Genomic DNA, 16,328 nt, shown 5'->3' on the forward strand with positions numbered 1-16,328 from the left:
CTATATTTATCACTAGCAAAATAAGTAAAATGTTTAGTAACTGAAAACTGGAAACAAGCTGAATTTCATGGATTGCACAGTCAGATTGCCATCAAAGTTGTTTCAACAATTTTGTGGCAATCTGACTTTTGATGCTGATTATTTTTTATATTTTTTTGAAAATAGTGTGCAGATTATCTGACTAAATATGGTAATATAATCAATTGCCAAACGATCGCCTAAATATCGGGCTATAACATGGCTAATTAAATGATTGGATTAAAATAAATTTACTTTAATCCAATCATTTAATTAGCCGTGTTATAGCCCGATATTTAGGTGATCGTTTGGCAATTGATTATATATTACTCGGGCTGTGAGTTGATGTTATTTATGGTAATATAGTTCAAATCAATTATCTAAGAAGAATTTTATAGAAAGAAGCATGTGCAGATATTATTCAAACAGAATTATCTCAATTATTATTGTTTTTTCTCTATCAGACTTTTGATGCTGATTATTTTTTATATTTTTTTGAAAATAGTGTGCAGATTATCTGACTAAATATGGTAATATAATTCAAATCAATTATCTAAGAAGAATTTTATAGAAAGAAGCATGTGCAGATATTATTCAAACAGAATTATCTCAATTATTATTGTTTTTTCNATAAACAAATGATCAAATTTATCAGATATGAAGTTTTGGAAAGCTTTCTAATAAATAATGCAAATATTATACTCTTGCAAAGTTTGAGTTTTTACTTTTCTGGATTTTTTTTTTATAACAAAGGGAAAGTATGGTGATCAGTCAAAAAATTACCCATGGATTTTACATTTTTGGACTCACGACCTTGAATTGCTGAGAAATATGAAAAATTTTGGAGATTTTTGTGTGGGGGAGCATGATTTTGTTCACTTATTTTGAAGCTTAATAACTCCTGTTTCTTTTTTTTGAAAATTTCTTAAATTTTTCAGGAAGATTTATGTATTAAGGCATTGATGCTATTAAATCAAATGATTAAAAATTGAGGGTATGGGGTAACTTGTCATATCTTGAGTGGTGGTTGATGATTTTACTTGTTATTAACATTTACAAATTTTTTTTTTTTAGAACTCATTTCTACTCTTAAAATTAAATGTTTTACCATTTTACAATAATTAATAATATGAGATTTTGTTTGGTGAATTGCTTTTTTGTTCTTACATTACAATATGAAACTATGAGCTCTAAATTTTGGCTCTGTGGAGGACTTATCACACATAGTCCTCCATATAGCCAAAATTTAGTGCTCATAGTTTCATATAAGATTTTGTTATAAAAATCTATAACAGTTGGTGCCACATATAATTTTAACTCTTTCCAGGAAAGTTACACAACTTGTTGCTGGATTTTTTTAAAAACTGTTAAAAGTTCAGTTTTGTAATTATCAATGAATGAAACAACTTTTTAATATCCAGCACAAGCTATTTGTCAAATTAATATTTTCAGGTTAGTTTTTAGCTCTTCATTGGGTTTAAACTTAAATCCAGTGAAGGAATGCCAATGTTTGGAAATGTTTAATACAGGGTAATTAAATTAATTTAAATAAGAACATAACTAATGAACTTAAAAAAATAAGAAAACCATACACTACAACATGGCTATACTGACAAAGTAACATCCAATGAAACATCCAAGTCCATCATTTTAAGTCCTGCAATAAGGATATGTACTTTTTTAACAAAAACTTCCATGTGCTGGAAATTAATCCAGTTCTTTTCCTATTGATGTATTCACTGTGTGGTCTTGTTTCTTTCAGAGACACTTCACAAATTTTGTCAATTCCTTCTCTTTATTAGGTCTTATGATTCTTTTTAATTATCTTAACAGTTCTCAGTAGTTAATAAATGATTAAACATGATGAATAAATTTTTAATAATTACTAAATCAGTAATGTTGTCATAAAAATTATATAGCAAATTAACATTATACTTTCAAAGAGAATTTAGCAATCATAATGAATTTTAATTGTTTAAATAGGAATGTAAATATTATATATTATATTTACATAAAATATATTAGAATTTGCAAATATATTAAATATAGTTAATATAATTTTGTCATAAATTACAGTAATATTAATCACAAAAGTGTAAAATTATCCAATAATATCACTCTTGTTTAAATTGTTTGTGTGAACTTTAATATTATTCAAATTTTTAAATATTGATCAGATATGTAATTCATTGTACAGTATGAATTACATATCTGTAATTCATACTGTACAATATGAATTACATATAATTATGTTTAAATTAATTATTTAAACATAATTAATTTAAACATTAATTATGTTTAAATTAATTAAACATGAGTTTAATTAATTTAAAGATGTCATTTGTAATGTAAATAAGAAATGTATGTTTAATGTAAATTTCTATTGATGATGATGATGATTTATGAAATACGAGAAAAAGTGATTGAATCTTAAGTAAATTAAATTTTTTAACATTAATTTAAAAAAAAACAATTATATTACCTCCTTAAAATATTGTGTTTATATATAATAATTTATAGTACAGTAATCATAATTATCCAAATTAAATTCTAATGTATATAAATCACTTTTAATATAATAATTTTTAATTTTGAAAGTTTCATATTTTGTAATGTTGTGTATATTTAGATATATCATATCAAAAATGATCACAAATGTACTGATGATTTAATTTATAATATTTTGTCTTAATTCTATATTGTTTCTTTCAAATTTTTCAGGCTAGAGCAACACCTAGAGAACAGTTACCTCCACGTCCACCTGTAAAAAGTGCTCCTCCAATAAGTAGAGTGTTTCCTCATAAGTATCTTGATCAAAGAGCACATGTTGTTAGCTTTAAGGGTTCAGATTCATGTATCCTTTTTTTTTAATTAATAAATATTGTTGTTAGTGAAATAATTATAATTCCAAAGGCATGTGCATCACCCAAAGTCAAAAGGCTCTAGCTCCAAAAAAAATTGAAAATCAGGTTGCAAACTTATCATACCTACTTAGTATCCTGTCCCAAAACTGTCCAATATCTAGGATGGAAAATGTTCTATAATAATTACAGAACATTTTCAATTTTTTATAGCTAGAGCCATTTATCTTTTGGCAGTACATATCTCTATATAATGCAATAGTTAAATTAAACTTATCATTAAGCATTTTTTCAATTATTGTTAATAAGAAAAAATAAAAATAGTTTCCAATTACATAGTTTAATTGTAAAATCACAATAATTTGAATAAATAGTTTAAATATTTATAGAAATATAATTTAGAAAAATACATAAATAAATAATAACAAAGTTTTAATAATTTTCTTTATCAAAATCTTACTTAAAATATTACTATTTAGTTTTCTTGCTGCTGTTTTAAATTTGTTCTGTAGAGCATCTTAATTGTTTCTCTCTGCACTCTGCAAAATTTTAATTAATGTTTAATGTTAATTTATATTAAAATAATATAAGAAAAAGAAAGTTTGCAAAAGTCACATCTTTATATCAAGTTGTCCAATAGAACAATATGTGTAAACATGAGTATTCATTGAACTGAAAAATTTGCTTTTTCTTTTTTTTTTTTTGTGTAAAATTATTTTAACATTTTTTTCTTATTTTCCAGTTTTTATTTTAATATTTTCATATAACAAATATTTTTCTTTGTGATAAAAATTTGATATTTTAAATTAAAATTTTATTATGACATTTTTCTACTAAAGAGATCTTTTTTTGTCAACTATGAAAATTTAAGATAATGAACAATAACAAAAATGGAATGGAAAATGAGAAAATTTTAGATTATTTCCATTAAAAAATGTTGTTAAAAGATTATAGTGTTCAACTTATTAATCATTTTAAAGTCTTATTGCAAAGTGCAGTCTTATTGCAAAGTATATTGTGTAAACCCAAAATTTATTTACAATATTGATATCAATGTACTAGAATGATTTGCAAAATTAAATTGCAAGCAATTTAGAAATAATAATAATTTGAAGAATTTTGCTGACATGATAATGATTAGTGCTATACTTATGAAATTCTTATAATTTGATTCTTTTTTAAATATTTAATTTCATATTGATGATATATTAATTCTTAATTTTACTAAAAGGTCTTTCCAATAAACATTACAATGAAACTAGTAATGAATTATATTTCGATCAATGTTTTGAAGTAGTTTGTAAATTAGGTGTTGGTTCTTTTGGTGAAGTAAGTATAATAATAATTCAAATCCAATTTTTTAAAATAAAAACTTTAGTTTTTAATTAAGATCCACTACCTCACTAACTGGTTATATGTAATAAAGACACTCAAAATTCCAAGACCAGTTAAAATTTCCAACAGACTTTACTCATATGACTGTTTTTATCCATTTAAAAACAGACTTTTTATCAATTTTTTTTTCTATTTAATAAGTTTTGTTTGGTTCTGCATTTGATATAGTTTACCTGATGTCTGTTTTTAAATGAATGGAAACATTCATATGAGTAAAGTCTATGAGGATTTTAACTGGTCTTAGTGTTTGTGAGTGTCTTTACTTTAGTTTTTTTTTTCTGTTGATCTAAACAATATTGTTTTTTTCTTCAAATATGTAATATTAATTATTTTAACAATACTTATATAACAATTTCTAATATTCAAAACTTTCAGAATAATAAATCTTTTATAATTTTTGAATAAAGCATCTAATTATTTGATATAATTTTAATGAAATTATGAGTTTTGTTAAATGACTTTGTATTTGAAAGTACTTTAAGAAAATAAGATATTATGGATTTAAATTAGTGATAACTACATTATAATCAATAATTTTTAATGTAATATGATTTATGCAATTGTAGTTATGTATTTAATTCAAAACATTAACTAAAACATTTTTGAAAATTATTTTCTATGAAATTAATACTTAGTTTTATTGACAATTTGATTAATGAAATAAAATATCATCATCTTTTAAAAAAATATTATAAATTTAGGTTTTTAAAGTCAGAAGTAAAGATGATGGAAAATATTATGCAGTAAAAAGATCAAGAGAAAGATTTAAAGGAGAATCTGATAGGTAAAAAAACAAACATAATTATTAATAACTTTTCTGTAGTGTGTAAAAATTTTATTTACTTAATAAAACAAGTTTAAAAAATTGAAATAAATTTATTTTGCAGTTTCATAAATGCAGTAGAGCATCGTTTATCCGAATGAATTGGGGGCTGGGGTTGTTCGGATAACTTATTTTTCAGATAACCAATTATGTACGAAAAAATATATTAACCTATCCCATGTTGAAATTTTTCTCCGTTGCATGTTACTTCATGTTGAATTTTCATTCATGTTAAGCCTAATGTAAACTTTTTAAAATAATAATTGTGGNTTTAGAAGTTGATCTAGTATCAAAAATGTTCGATTCAGCATGACACACAGTCCTCAGAAAAACACCACACAAAAGTGCCATGCTGCCAGCTAAAACACACACATCAACAAAAAAAAATATTGGAGTAGCCCAAGATATAGCCAAAGACTGCAGTGCCACAGCACTAACAAAATTTTAAATTTGCTGACTGGAATTCTTTCAGATAAATGACGCTCTAATGTATGTAAGAAAATAACAGAATTTTTTTATTTTGAGTAATTTTTTAACAATTAAAATAAATGAACTCATAATATATTCATTTTAAAATCTCATTTAGAATGAATATTTTTAATTAATCTGAATAAATATTAGGATGAAATCATAACTTTTTAATGTAATTTTATAAATACTTTAATTATAATATTAAATTAAATAACTTAAGACAAAGAAAGCTAGAAGAGGTGAAAAAGCATGAAGAACTTCCCAAGCATCCTAATTGTATATATTTTATTAAAGCATGGGAAGAAAGACAACATCTCTATATTCAGACTGAATTATGTGAAACAAGGTAAGCTGAAAAAATGAAAGCCACTAACATATAATGGGTGTCCAGAAAAAATCTGCACAAAATATCTCAGGCTTTTACTAATAGCCAATAATTTATAATTATGCTGCACATGTTATAATTTTAAAGTGCGTATGGAATGCTGAAGAACATTCTAGAATCTTTTTCTTCATTCAATTTTTCTTTCAAAATAGCAATCAAAGATGATGCTTTATGCCAAGAGTGTACAACTTTTATACATTAAATAAAACATTAGGGAAAAATTACTGTAAACCATTTTGCAAGTGAGGGAATTTCAAAATGGGTTATAAATAACATTGTCCAACATTCCAAGAGTGAATTACCACTATAGAGAAGAAAGGGGGTCTGGTAGAAAAGAGAAATTCTAACATAAAGGCAAATCGGGGATAGAAGAGAACCTTTTGAAGATTGCAACAAGGTTTCAAATTGATCTGTAACCGTAAAATTAAATCTTACACATTAATAGTTAACTTTGTGAGGCTTTGGAAACAAAAACACACATTAAATATCTAAAGAAACGGGTATTTCTGTATAGAATGGGGACACAACGATCACTGGAAAAAAGGAAATGTGGAAGTTCTCTGAAAACATTCATTTTGAATTGAATCTTCCACTCTCTCAACTTTACAATCAATGGTAATATTGGATTTTATCCCAGTGATATATTCTTAACACCTGCCAATGTAGTTTTCCAAGAAAAGGAAATTTGAGGGCAAAGTTTTGGTTTGGATTGCATTGGAACTGAAAGGATTGAGTCAAGCCCTAATTAGAAAATCAAGTTTTGCTATCAGTGTCCAGAAATATTTAAATGATTGTATATGATGTTACCTGATTCCTAAAATAAAGAAAAAACTATTCTGTTCTCAAGTAGAATGTCTTCTGGCTAGACCAAACAAGTTTCCATATACCAAAACCATACTGGATTATTGTGAGAGGACAACCTGAAAATATGCCAGAAATTAGGTCAATTGATGATTTTTGGGCAATTCCCAAGGCAGCTGTTTACAAAAAGAATAGAAGGCAAATAAACATGAATTAATTGATCAATTGTGTAAAAATACTGTCTGAAAAATTTAAATCAGTCTTATAGATAACTTACACTGCACACTTGAAGTTGGATTAATCATATTCAATAACATGGACTTGTAGAATTATAAAAATAAAAGATGATAATGTATAGTTTTTCATCATCTTTTCAAATGACTAGTTCATAGAGAATTTTTTTTACCAAGATAAAAACTATGTTACACAAACTTTTTGTGCAGAGTTTTTCCAGACACCTGTTAAAATATATACAGTGGAGCACCATTCATTTTATAATATTTTACATTTGTAAGTAATTTTTTTTGCTGGTTCCAAAACATCCCCATTCTTTTCAGTCCAAAATACAATATTTCATTTATACATCATTCCCTTTCTCATAAAGATAATGGATATTGCAATATTCTTTTAGAAAATATACTCAGAATTTCTAGATAATGTTTTTTTTTTGTTCTATTCTTATACCTCTCTTTACATTTCTGGAATTAAATGTGTGTAATTTATCCCAATGAATGTATTGTTTCTGAGAGAAGAATCAGAAAGTGCTTCACACCCATTAGCCTGGAATCTATCATTATATTGGAGAAATTTACATATTCATAGTAAATAGTTTCTAACAGGAAGATTGTTTATGAATTATGTTCCATTAAAAAAAATAAGTTTATTTCAGAAACTTTATTAGTTATAATTCTTAATTTTAATATAGTTTTTTTAAAGAAAATTTTAAAATTATAAAAAAAATTCTTTAGAGTGGTAAATGCCATTGCCAACAAATAAATATAAGTCTTGAGTAGACAAAAATCTTTTGAAATTTCTTGTAAACAATTAGCAACAATAATTATGCCTACTCCTATTTGACACTGATTTTTCAAAAAGAAAATGCACAATAAAAATGTATTATAGTTTCTAATAATAAAAACATAAAGTAAAAGATAAAATATGTTAAAAGTCATAATACTATAAATTTACTATAAGTAAACAAAAACTTAGTTCTCTAATCTTTGGTTATATCTTGAATTAATTTTCAATTCTACATCTTTTTCGGTTGTATGCCTCTTTGAGGGTCAATCTCTTGAAAGATGAGTAGATAAGTAAATGGTGCTCCACTCTGCAATAATTATTAATAAATAATAAAGTTCATATTTTAATTTATTTTTTAGCTGTGTTTATATATATACTTTTGAATGTTTTGCTAAAATAAGATTGCTTTGAAGAATATATTTTTAGATTAAAGAGATTAAATATGTTGACTCAAATTTGTCTATTAAATTAGAAACAATAAAATTAAAAACTAAAAGTTTGTTTTTTAATAATTATGTGTTTTAATGATTATTTAAGAAGATAGTATTATTAGTATAATTATTTAATTCTTAAAATAATTTGTCCTTGATATTTATGCAGTTTTTATCACTGCATAAAGCTTATGCATTTACTTTTGCATTGATTGTTTTCTTTATTGTTTTAAATTGTACACATATACAAAGAATGTAACTTAACCTGAGTAGAGTGAAAAATTTAAGATTCTACTTGCAGACAAATAAGTAAAATTGCTTCTGTTTATAATTGTCATTGTAGAGTATAACAAACTGTATTTTAAGAATGATATGGATCCTTGTCAGAAAAATTAAAGTAATTTGATAAGAGAACATACAGAAACAAGGTCTTTGCTGGAGTTAACCAGAAGTAGAATTAGTTCTTTGCTGCATCACACTGGCAAACTAGTGTCCTCAGATATGGCTCCAAATTTAAATTTAGATAGTCTTACTACAGTAATGAGTTTATAAAAGGTTGGTTTGGGGCCCTGTACATACTACTGTTTTGCTCACTCATATACAATATCACATTTTTCATATTAATGTGTAAAGATGAATAACCTCAATTTTCTGCTGAAGCAACTTGGTGCTTCAGCAGAAAATTGACACATCAGGTTTATAGATCACATCTTCTAGTTTAGAAAATCAGTTCCATTTTCTTGCAGTGATGGAATCTTTTTTAAATTGTATAGCTTTGGTGAGAAAGCTCCAGGTTTTCTAAGCAAACATAGCAGGTAAGTAAGTTCCTGCCACTTCACACTGTAAAAAAAAACATTTGGTGACTGATGGTATATATAATCTCTACATTTCTTTTAAAATTTAATATAGTATATAGCTCCAAAGACTATGTCAAAATTCAAGAGAATAATTATTTCCATTGAACAAAAACTTTAAATAGTAAACAAAATTGAAAACAGATCAATGCTAAAGTTTATAATGAATGATTATAATTTCAATACCATATTTTATCCAAAACAAAAAAAAACTTTTTTAATATTTAAATTAAGCTACTTTTTCCTTTTAAAATATGTTTTTTTTTTTTGAGAAATTTTGAATTATTTTTTTTTTATTCAACTGCTCTATTTTTATTCTACTGATGTTTTAAAAGCAACTTTTTGCATATCTAAATATTTTATATACAGGTAGCCCTCGGTTTATGCCGATTCACAATAATTCTGCTTCGCAATTCACTGTTTTGCGGTGTAATTCCCTGATTTTCCCTATGCCAGACTGATTTTCATTTCAGTGTTGAAGTATTTACTGAGCTGACATTGTACATTCATTAAAACAAAGATTTTTATTGAATATATTTATTTTTTCTGTTTAATATTATTGGATATGTATACATTTGCATTAAATATTAAAATGCTAAACGTTTAGGTTTTCACAAGTCAAGTTATTAAACTTAATAGTCCAATAAATGTCATTCAAATCTAGAGTGCTAATGAATGCGAATAGTTTGTATCCCATATCAGTTTGTTCAGGAAAACACCTTATGATACAGTAGCACTTTCGACAATCACAAATTATCGCTAGTGAGACGAAATCTACTTCTCATTGGCCAGACGATATCTAACTCTTTAGTGAGACAAAATCAACTTCAATTTTTCCGCCCAAACTGACCTTATATATGTGCTACAGCAGCTGGCAGTTGACCAATCAGCGTCTCTGCTCATCTGTAGTTATATTTTGGGTTAGCATATCCTTTCAACTATGGAAAGTTTGACAGATGAACTTTGTGAGTTAGACAATGATTGGGAGCAAAGTGCAAATGTAAAAAGGAGCATCATCGCACCCATTCGGCCATATTCCAAAATTATTGATGAAAGAAAACAAAAATCTAAACAATTACAAATGGATACTGTTTTCCAAAAAATGTAAGAGATCCGAAACTTTGAAATATCATTTGTTTTTCTTAAGATTTTTTAATAAAAACATTTTATTTTATCATAAAATACATTTTAAAAAATTAAATTTATAATATATGTATTTTGTATTATATTGTATTANAATATATTAATCTAATATAATTTTTAAAGATCTTAGTCCAGAATTAAGAAAAATCATTTGTTTAATGATGATGCCCAATTACAAAAAGAGACCAACAGCTGATGATATTTTAGCAATGCCAGTAATTCAAAAGGTAGGAACAGTAATCACAAAAATACATAGCTACAATTTCTAAAATAATGATTATTTAAAACAACTTTAAATAAAAACAAAAAAATTTTTAGGTTTTGAGGAGGAGACATATGTACATAAAAGGAATGAAAATTGTATGTATTCTAATGAAGTAATTTTAAAAACTTGAAATTCCATTAGTCTAATTAAATAAATTTTTAGCTGTGCAGTTTTACAAGACTATTTCATTGGTTATTTCTACTGCTGTTGTCGTTCTTGTCAGTAATGATGTATCCATTCAAAAAACTTCTACATAAGAAACGAAAGAATAAATTATGATCAAACTTATTATCAGTTAATAATAAATTTATATTACAGTCTCAGCAATTATACTGAACAAAATCATGATATTCCTGAATTAGTAGTGTGGAATTATTTAGTTGATCTCATTCAAGTATGTATTAAAGTATAATTAATATAGAAATAATACAATTCTTTAAAATAAGAACTTTATTAAAACTCTTAATATTATTAAGTCAATAAAGTTCATAATATTAATGTATTTTTATATTCATTTTTTTAGGCAGTGAAGCATCTTCATGATCATGATTTAATTCATCTAGATATTAAACCAGCTAATATATTCATTTCAAAAGATAACATTTGTAAATTAGGTGATTTTGGGCTAGTATTGAATTTAAAAAAGGTTTGTATTTCTGTAATAATTATTTTATTGAAAAATCAGTTGTTTGATAATTGTTTTATAAAATAAACATTGCATGCAATCAAATTTCTTATTTGTAACTCTTCTAATTTTTGTGTGCAATAAACTTGCATATAGCTGGAGTGTTGAAACTATTTTACAAGAATTTAAGTTGAATTACATAAGTTAATGGCACAGAAATCAATCCGATTACATTGTGGGATTTTTTATGTTTAAACAAAAAAAAAAACAAAGAAACATGTTCAGGCTCTATAAATTGATTGATGTTATATAAAAATGATAAATTTAAACTCATTTGTATATAATTTAAAATATTACATTGTGTAATTGTATGATAAATTATTGCATAATGTTTTCAAAACAGTAATAGGATAAATGAAACAATTTCAATATTCTGTTTGGATGGTCTGATGATTACAATTCATCAGGTCTTTATTTATAAGAAGCTTAATTTTGCTATAATTATTACAGTAAATCTTAGCTAACTTAGCCAAGTAGAGGGTAAAGATTGTCTGAGTTTATGAAAGTCAGTTAGTGGAATGTTCTCTCTGATAATATGGATATACAGTATACAATACAGTAATTTATTATGATAATCTCTATACATTTTTGGTGAGCTGGGAGTACTATTGAATTTATTATTACAGGATGTGAACTCAAAAGATTTCATGACAACACAATATACAACAATGTATGGTTTTCAGTAATTTATTTACTACAGTAAAATATTTCATGGTAATGCAAAGACTTCCAGAAATTGAAAATACTTGTTAATAATAATTTTTCTATTGTCAAGAAATTTTAAATTAGTTTCAAAAAAATTCTTTAGAGTTATGTAAAGTCTGAGTTAGTGGGGATTTACTGTGTTATTTTTGAAATTTAATGTATTTTAGGTGGTTTTGTTTCAAATATTTCATTTTTTCTGTTTTTATTTTATAAATTACATTTACAATGTATTGCTAATGGAAATAAAATGAAAGAAATGGGAGGAAATAAAATACAATGTCTGAGATTATGTCTTCTAAATTGCACATGGTTAAATTGTATGCTTTCAATTGCAACTTTGGAGGTATCTATGGCAATACAGGCTATGTAACATTATTATCAATTTAGCAATTTTGTGCAGAATATATGTCACTGAATGCTATATGCCAGAAATTATGGGAATCTTTGGAGTAGAACATTATTTATAAAGGTTGAAACCAGTTTTTAGTTAGAAAAGTGTGTACTTAAATAAATATAGCAAAAAATTTATTATTTTATTCTCATTAGATTTAATTTTGTTTAATTACAGTGTGTCCTATTGATTTAAGTAATGAACATGACTTATTTGTTTCCAAAATTCTTTATCAATTAATAATTATTTAAAATAAATATCTGTAAAGAGATGGCAAATGCTACCAAGTAAACAAGTTTTTGGTATATGTGTACTTTGTGCTGCAGTATAATTTTATAACAGTTTTGCAATAGTTTCATAAGATAATTATGCTGTAACAAAAAATTTTATATTTTTTTTATTTAACTAGAAACACATGTAAGAAAAATAAATTTACAGCTTTATTTAAAGTATCATTGTTTTACATTCAAGATGAGACTTGGCGCTCATTTTATCTTGAGCTTTCTGATGAAATGATCCTAAAGTAATAGTTATTGAAATCATAAAATAATACTTATTGTTTTAGAAAGTGTCAATCTATAAAATTAAATAATTTAGTTCAGTATTAATTTTTATGAGCTTAAATAAATAAAAAAAATTAACTTTCCTTATCATTCTTCCAACAATAATTTTTATCTTTGACTTACAAGTTAGTCAAAAATAGGAAGAATGACAAAACAAACATATCAAATTTTTTTTATTATTTATAAATTTTGCATATTTCATTCAAATTTTTTAAGAATGATTTATCTGAAGCTCAAGAAGGTGATCCTAAATATCTGGCCTTAGAATTAATGGAAGGAAAATTTTCAAAAGCGGCAGATATCTTCAGGTTGGTTGACTCATTTTCAAAGATTCTTAATAAATTATTTAGCTTTTTAATTAAATAATTTTATATTTAATAGTCTTGGAATAACAATTTTAGAGCTAGCTTGTGATTTGGATTTACCTCGAGGTGGACCAGGATGGCATCAGTTAAGACAAGGAAATATACCTAATGATTTTTTAAATTGTAAGAATTATTTAGTTGAAAACCTTCCACTTTAAATATTCTATAGAATATATTAATCTAATATAATTTTTAAAGATCTTAGTCCAGAATTAAGAAAAATCATTTGTTTAATGATGATGCCCAATTACAAAAAGAGACCAACAGCTGATGATATTTTAGCAATGCCAGTAATTCAAAAGGTAGGAACAGTAATCACAAAAATACATAGCTACAATTTCTAAAATAATGATTATTTAAAACAACTTTAAATAAAAACAAAAAAATTTTTAGGTTTTGAGGAGGAGACATATGTACATAAAAGGAATGAAAATTGTATGTATTCTAATGAAGTAATTTTAAAAACTTGAAATTCCATTAGTCTAATTAAATAAATTTTTAGCTGTGCAGTTTTACAAGACTATTTCATTGGTTATTTCTACTGCTGTTGTCGTTCTTGTCAGTAATGATGTATCCATTCAAAAAACTTCTACATAAGAAACGAAAGTTCTTCACTCCTCCATTAGATAGAAATCCTCATCCGTTGGAATGGGATCATAGCTTTTCTGATGGTAAATATAATTTAAAAATTTAAATGAAAATGTTTTTTTTATTAAATTATGATTATAAGGCTTTTCATTATCTAAAATTTTATACTTTATCTACAGTTGTAATTTTTAAATTTATATTAATAAATAATATAATTAATAAATTTATAGATGAAGTATTTGAAGAAGAAATAATGAATGCTTCTCAAAATTCTATGGCAGTTCCTCTATCAGATTCATCATCTAGTGATAGTAAAAATGGTAGCTTTTTAAATTCAAGGTAAATATATAGTTAAATGGAATTATTTATTTAATGACTAAATTTGCATATATAATATCTTATAGTAATAGTAAGACATTATCTGGACGTAAACTTTTATATCTTTTTTGTAATACAGTAATTATATTATATTAGATTGTACAGTACAATCTAACAATATCAGAGCAAAATAAAATCTACAATAGCTTTTCTTTCATTCTAACTGTGTTAAAAGATTTTTAATAGATTAATTTGTAGCAATGTATTATGAATTGTTAATAATTCACACCGGGGTTTGTAAAACTTATTATTTTTGGCAACTCATCATCATCTCAGTCTAAATTAAGTCAAATTTGCAGGACTATACTGTATTTATAAAAATATTAATTTATATCAAAATATTTATAAAACTTTATTTGTGAGTTATTTTCATGCTAATAAATTACTTATATCATGGAAATGGCTTTGGAAATGAAAGTACTAATATCAGTACAGTAATAAAATATATGCAATACACTTATGTGTATTGCATATATTTACAATATTTGCATATTTTTTTTTTACTTACATGATAAATGGAAGGAAAGAATTTATTCTTTTATTATTTTTGTTTTCATTATATTTGTTTCTTCAGTAGTTTCTTGTCGTTTTTTTTTAAGTCTTCATTTTTCTTAATATTCTTTTATGATAATTTTTGCAAATGTTTCTTCATCAAGTGTAATTTTTTACCGGTGTTTAATTCTTCCTGGATATGTATTTCATGAAATGTTGTATACTTAAGATATTTACAGTTACAATAAATATTAGAGCTTACTTTGTGAAGGCTGTGCTCATGAGCATATTGGGAATTTAATTGTTTCCAAATGGGAGGAACACTCATTTGGCAAGAATTAAAAAATTTAATATAAAATTCAACTGTATATTAAATATTTTTGTTCTTGCTTAGTTTCTCAAAGTCTGCTGTATTATATTACTCTATATAACTATATTGTAAAAATTTAAGCTGTTACCTATTAAATTTGATCTTAAATCGTTCATAAAAAACATTATTTTGTGTAGTAGTAGAAGAAGAAGTTTCATGATATAGATGGAAAAAAATGGAAAAAAATTGTGTGTGTGTGTTCTTATGTGACTATAGTCAAGTCCACTTAAAGCACCCTTAAGATTGCAGCATGATGCTTCCTTATCCAAATTGACATCACCTAGAGAGGTATTCATAATGTTGAATCTCTTCATTTCTTCATGTCTTATGAGCTCTATATATCACACTTGGAAACATTAAAATTCATTATCACATAATTGTACTGTACTTACTTATTGGTTTCCATTCTTATATCATCAATTTTATCATTTTATTGAAAATTCAGTAAATATAGGTATATGTATAAATATAGACATAAAAGAATGACCAGTCATTCTCATATGTCTTCCCAGAAATACAATAGGAAGCCTAACTGAAAAGATATGATGCACTTGCTTCAAAATTTCTTAATGTTCTCTATTAGGAGGGCATTAAGAAATTCATGTTTAGTATAAAAATAAATAAGTACAATACTGCAAGACTAAAGTTATTTTTTATCAAATCCTATTATGATAATTTACATAGTGCATGTAGTTCACTTCTATATATCATAATTATTCATATAATAAAAACCTAAACAAATTTAAATAAAGAAATCCATGATGTTATTTTGATACAATTACTTGCAGCTTTCTTTTTAATTAGTAATCAGTAAAATTTTCTTATAAATATTTTCTTGCTCTGCTTGGGTGAAATAGTGCATATTTATGAGAAACAGGTTTTGTTGATTCATGAACAGTTTCCATTTTGTCTTAATCTTGTTCAACCACTGAATCTTCCTCCACTTGCTTTCTTTTAACCTAGAGGTTCCCAAATATCTTTGACAGTCAACCCTTCAAGAATTTCTAAACTTTTTATCTACACTCTCTACTTTACTATTACATAATTATAATAGGACAAGCAAAAAGACACTTTTGTGATTTTTGTGACTTTTGTGAATTTTATTTAGTAAAATTAACTGATGTTGTCAATGTGACGGGTGTGCCTGGTGACTTGGCACTATTGGGTTTAAGATTAGTGAGTTTTAGCTTTAAATCTCCACAAAATTCTCTATCTAACCTGTTTCTCTGTTTTGTTAAGATGGAAATAATATGGCTGAAAACAATTTCAATTATATGCGAGATTGGAAATGCAAGAAAAAGGGGAAGTACCACATCAGAAAGTT

General features: G+C 25.3%; 1 protein-coding gene across 1 annotated transcript in view; it reads left to right on the top strand.

Annotated features, from left to right (window-relative positions):
* The window catches only part of LOC111634334 (membrane-associated tyrosine- and threonine-specific cdc2-inhibitory kinase-like), a gene marked incomplete at its 3' end in the record, with an annotated part of 49,969 nt that overhangs the window by 16,536 nt on the left and 17,105 nt on the right, over nucleotides 1–16,328 (top strand). Inside the window, exons 3-14 of the mRNA XM_023379088.1 lie at nucleotides 2,740–2,872; nucleotides 4,111–4,208; nucleotides 4,976–5,058; nucleotides 5,789–5,914; nucleotides 10,786–10,861; nucleotides 10,991–11,113; nucleotides 13,028–13,119; nucleotides 13,193–13,299; nucleotides 13,375–13,478; nucleotides 13,570–13,611; nucleotides 13,679–13,847; nucleotides 13,995–14,103. Of these exons, the coding sequence (XP_023234856.1) occupies nucleotides 2,740–2,872; nucleotides 4,111–4,208; nucleotides 4,976–5,058; nucleotides 5,789–5,914; nucleotides 10,786–10,861; nucleotides 10,991–11,113; nucleotides 13,028–13,119; nucleotides 13,193–13,299; nucleotides 13,375–13,478; nucleotides 13,570–13,611; nucleotides 13,679–13,847; nucleotides 13,995–14,103 (1,262 nt within the window). The remainder of the gene's footprint in view (nucleotides 1–2,739; nucleotides 2,873–4,110; nucleotides 4,209–4,975; nucleotides 5,059–5,788; nucleotides 5,915–10,785; nucleotides 10,862–10,990; nucleotides 11,114–13,027; nucleotides 13,120–13,192; nucleotides 13,300–13,374; nucleotides 13,479–13,569; nucleotides 13,612–13,678; nucleotides 13,848–13,994; nucleotides 14,104–16,328) is intronic.

Source organism: Centruroides sculpturatus, unplaced genomic scaffold (assembly GCF_000671375.1).
Source record: "Centruroides sculpturatus isolate CEXI.00-Female unplaced genomic scaffold, Cexi_2.0 scaffold848, whole genome shotgun sequence".
NCBI classification, from domain to species: Eukaryota; Metazoa; Arthropoda; class Arachnida; order Scorpiones; family Buthidae; genus Centruroides; species Centruroides sculpturatus.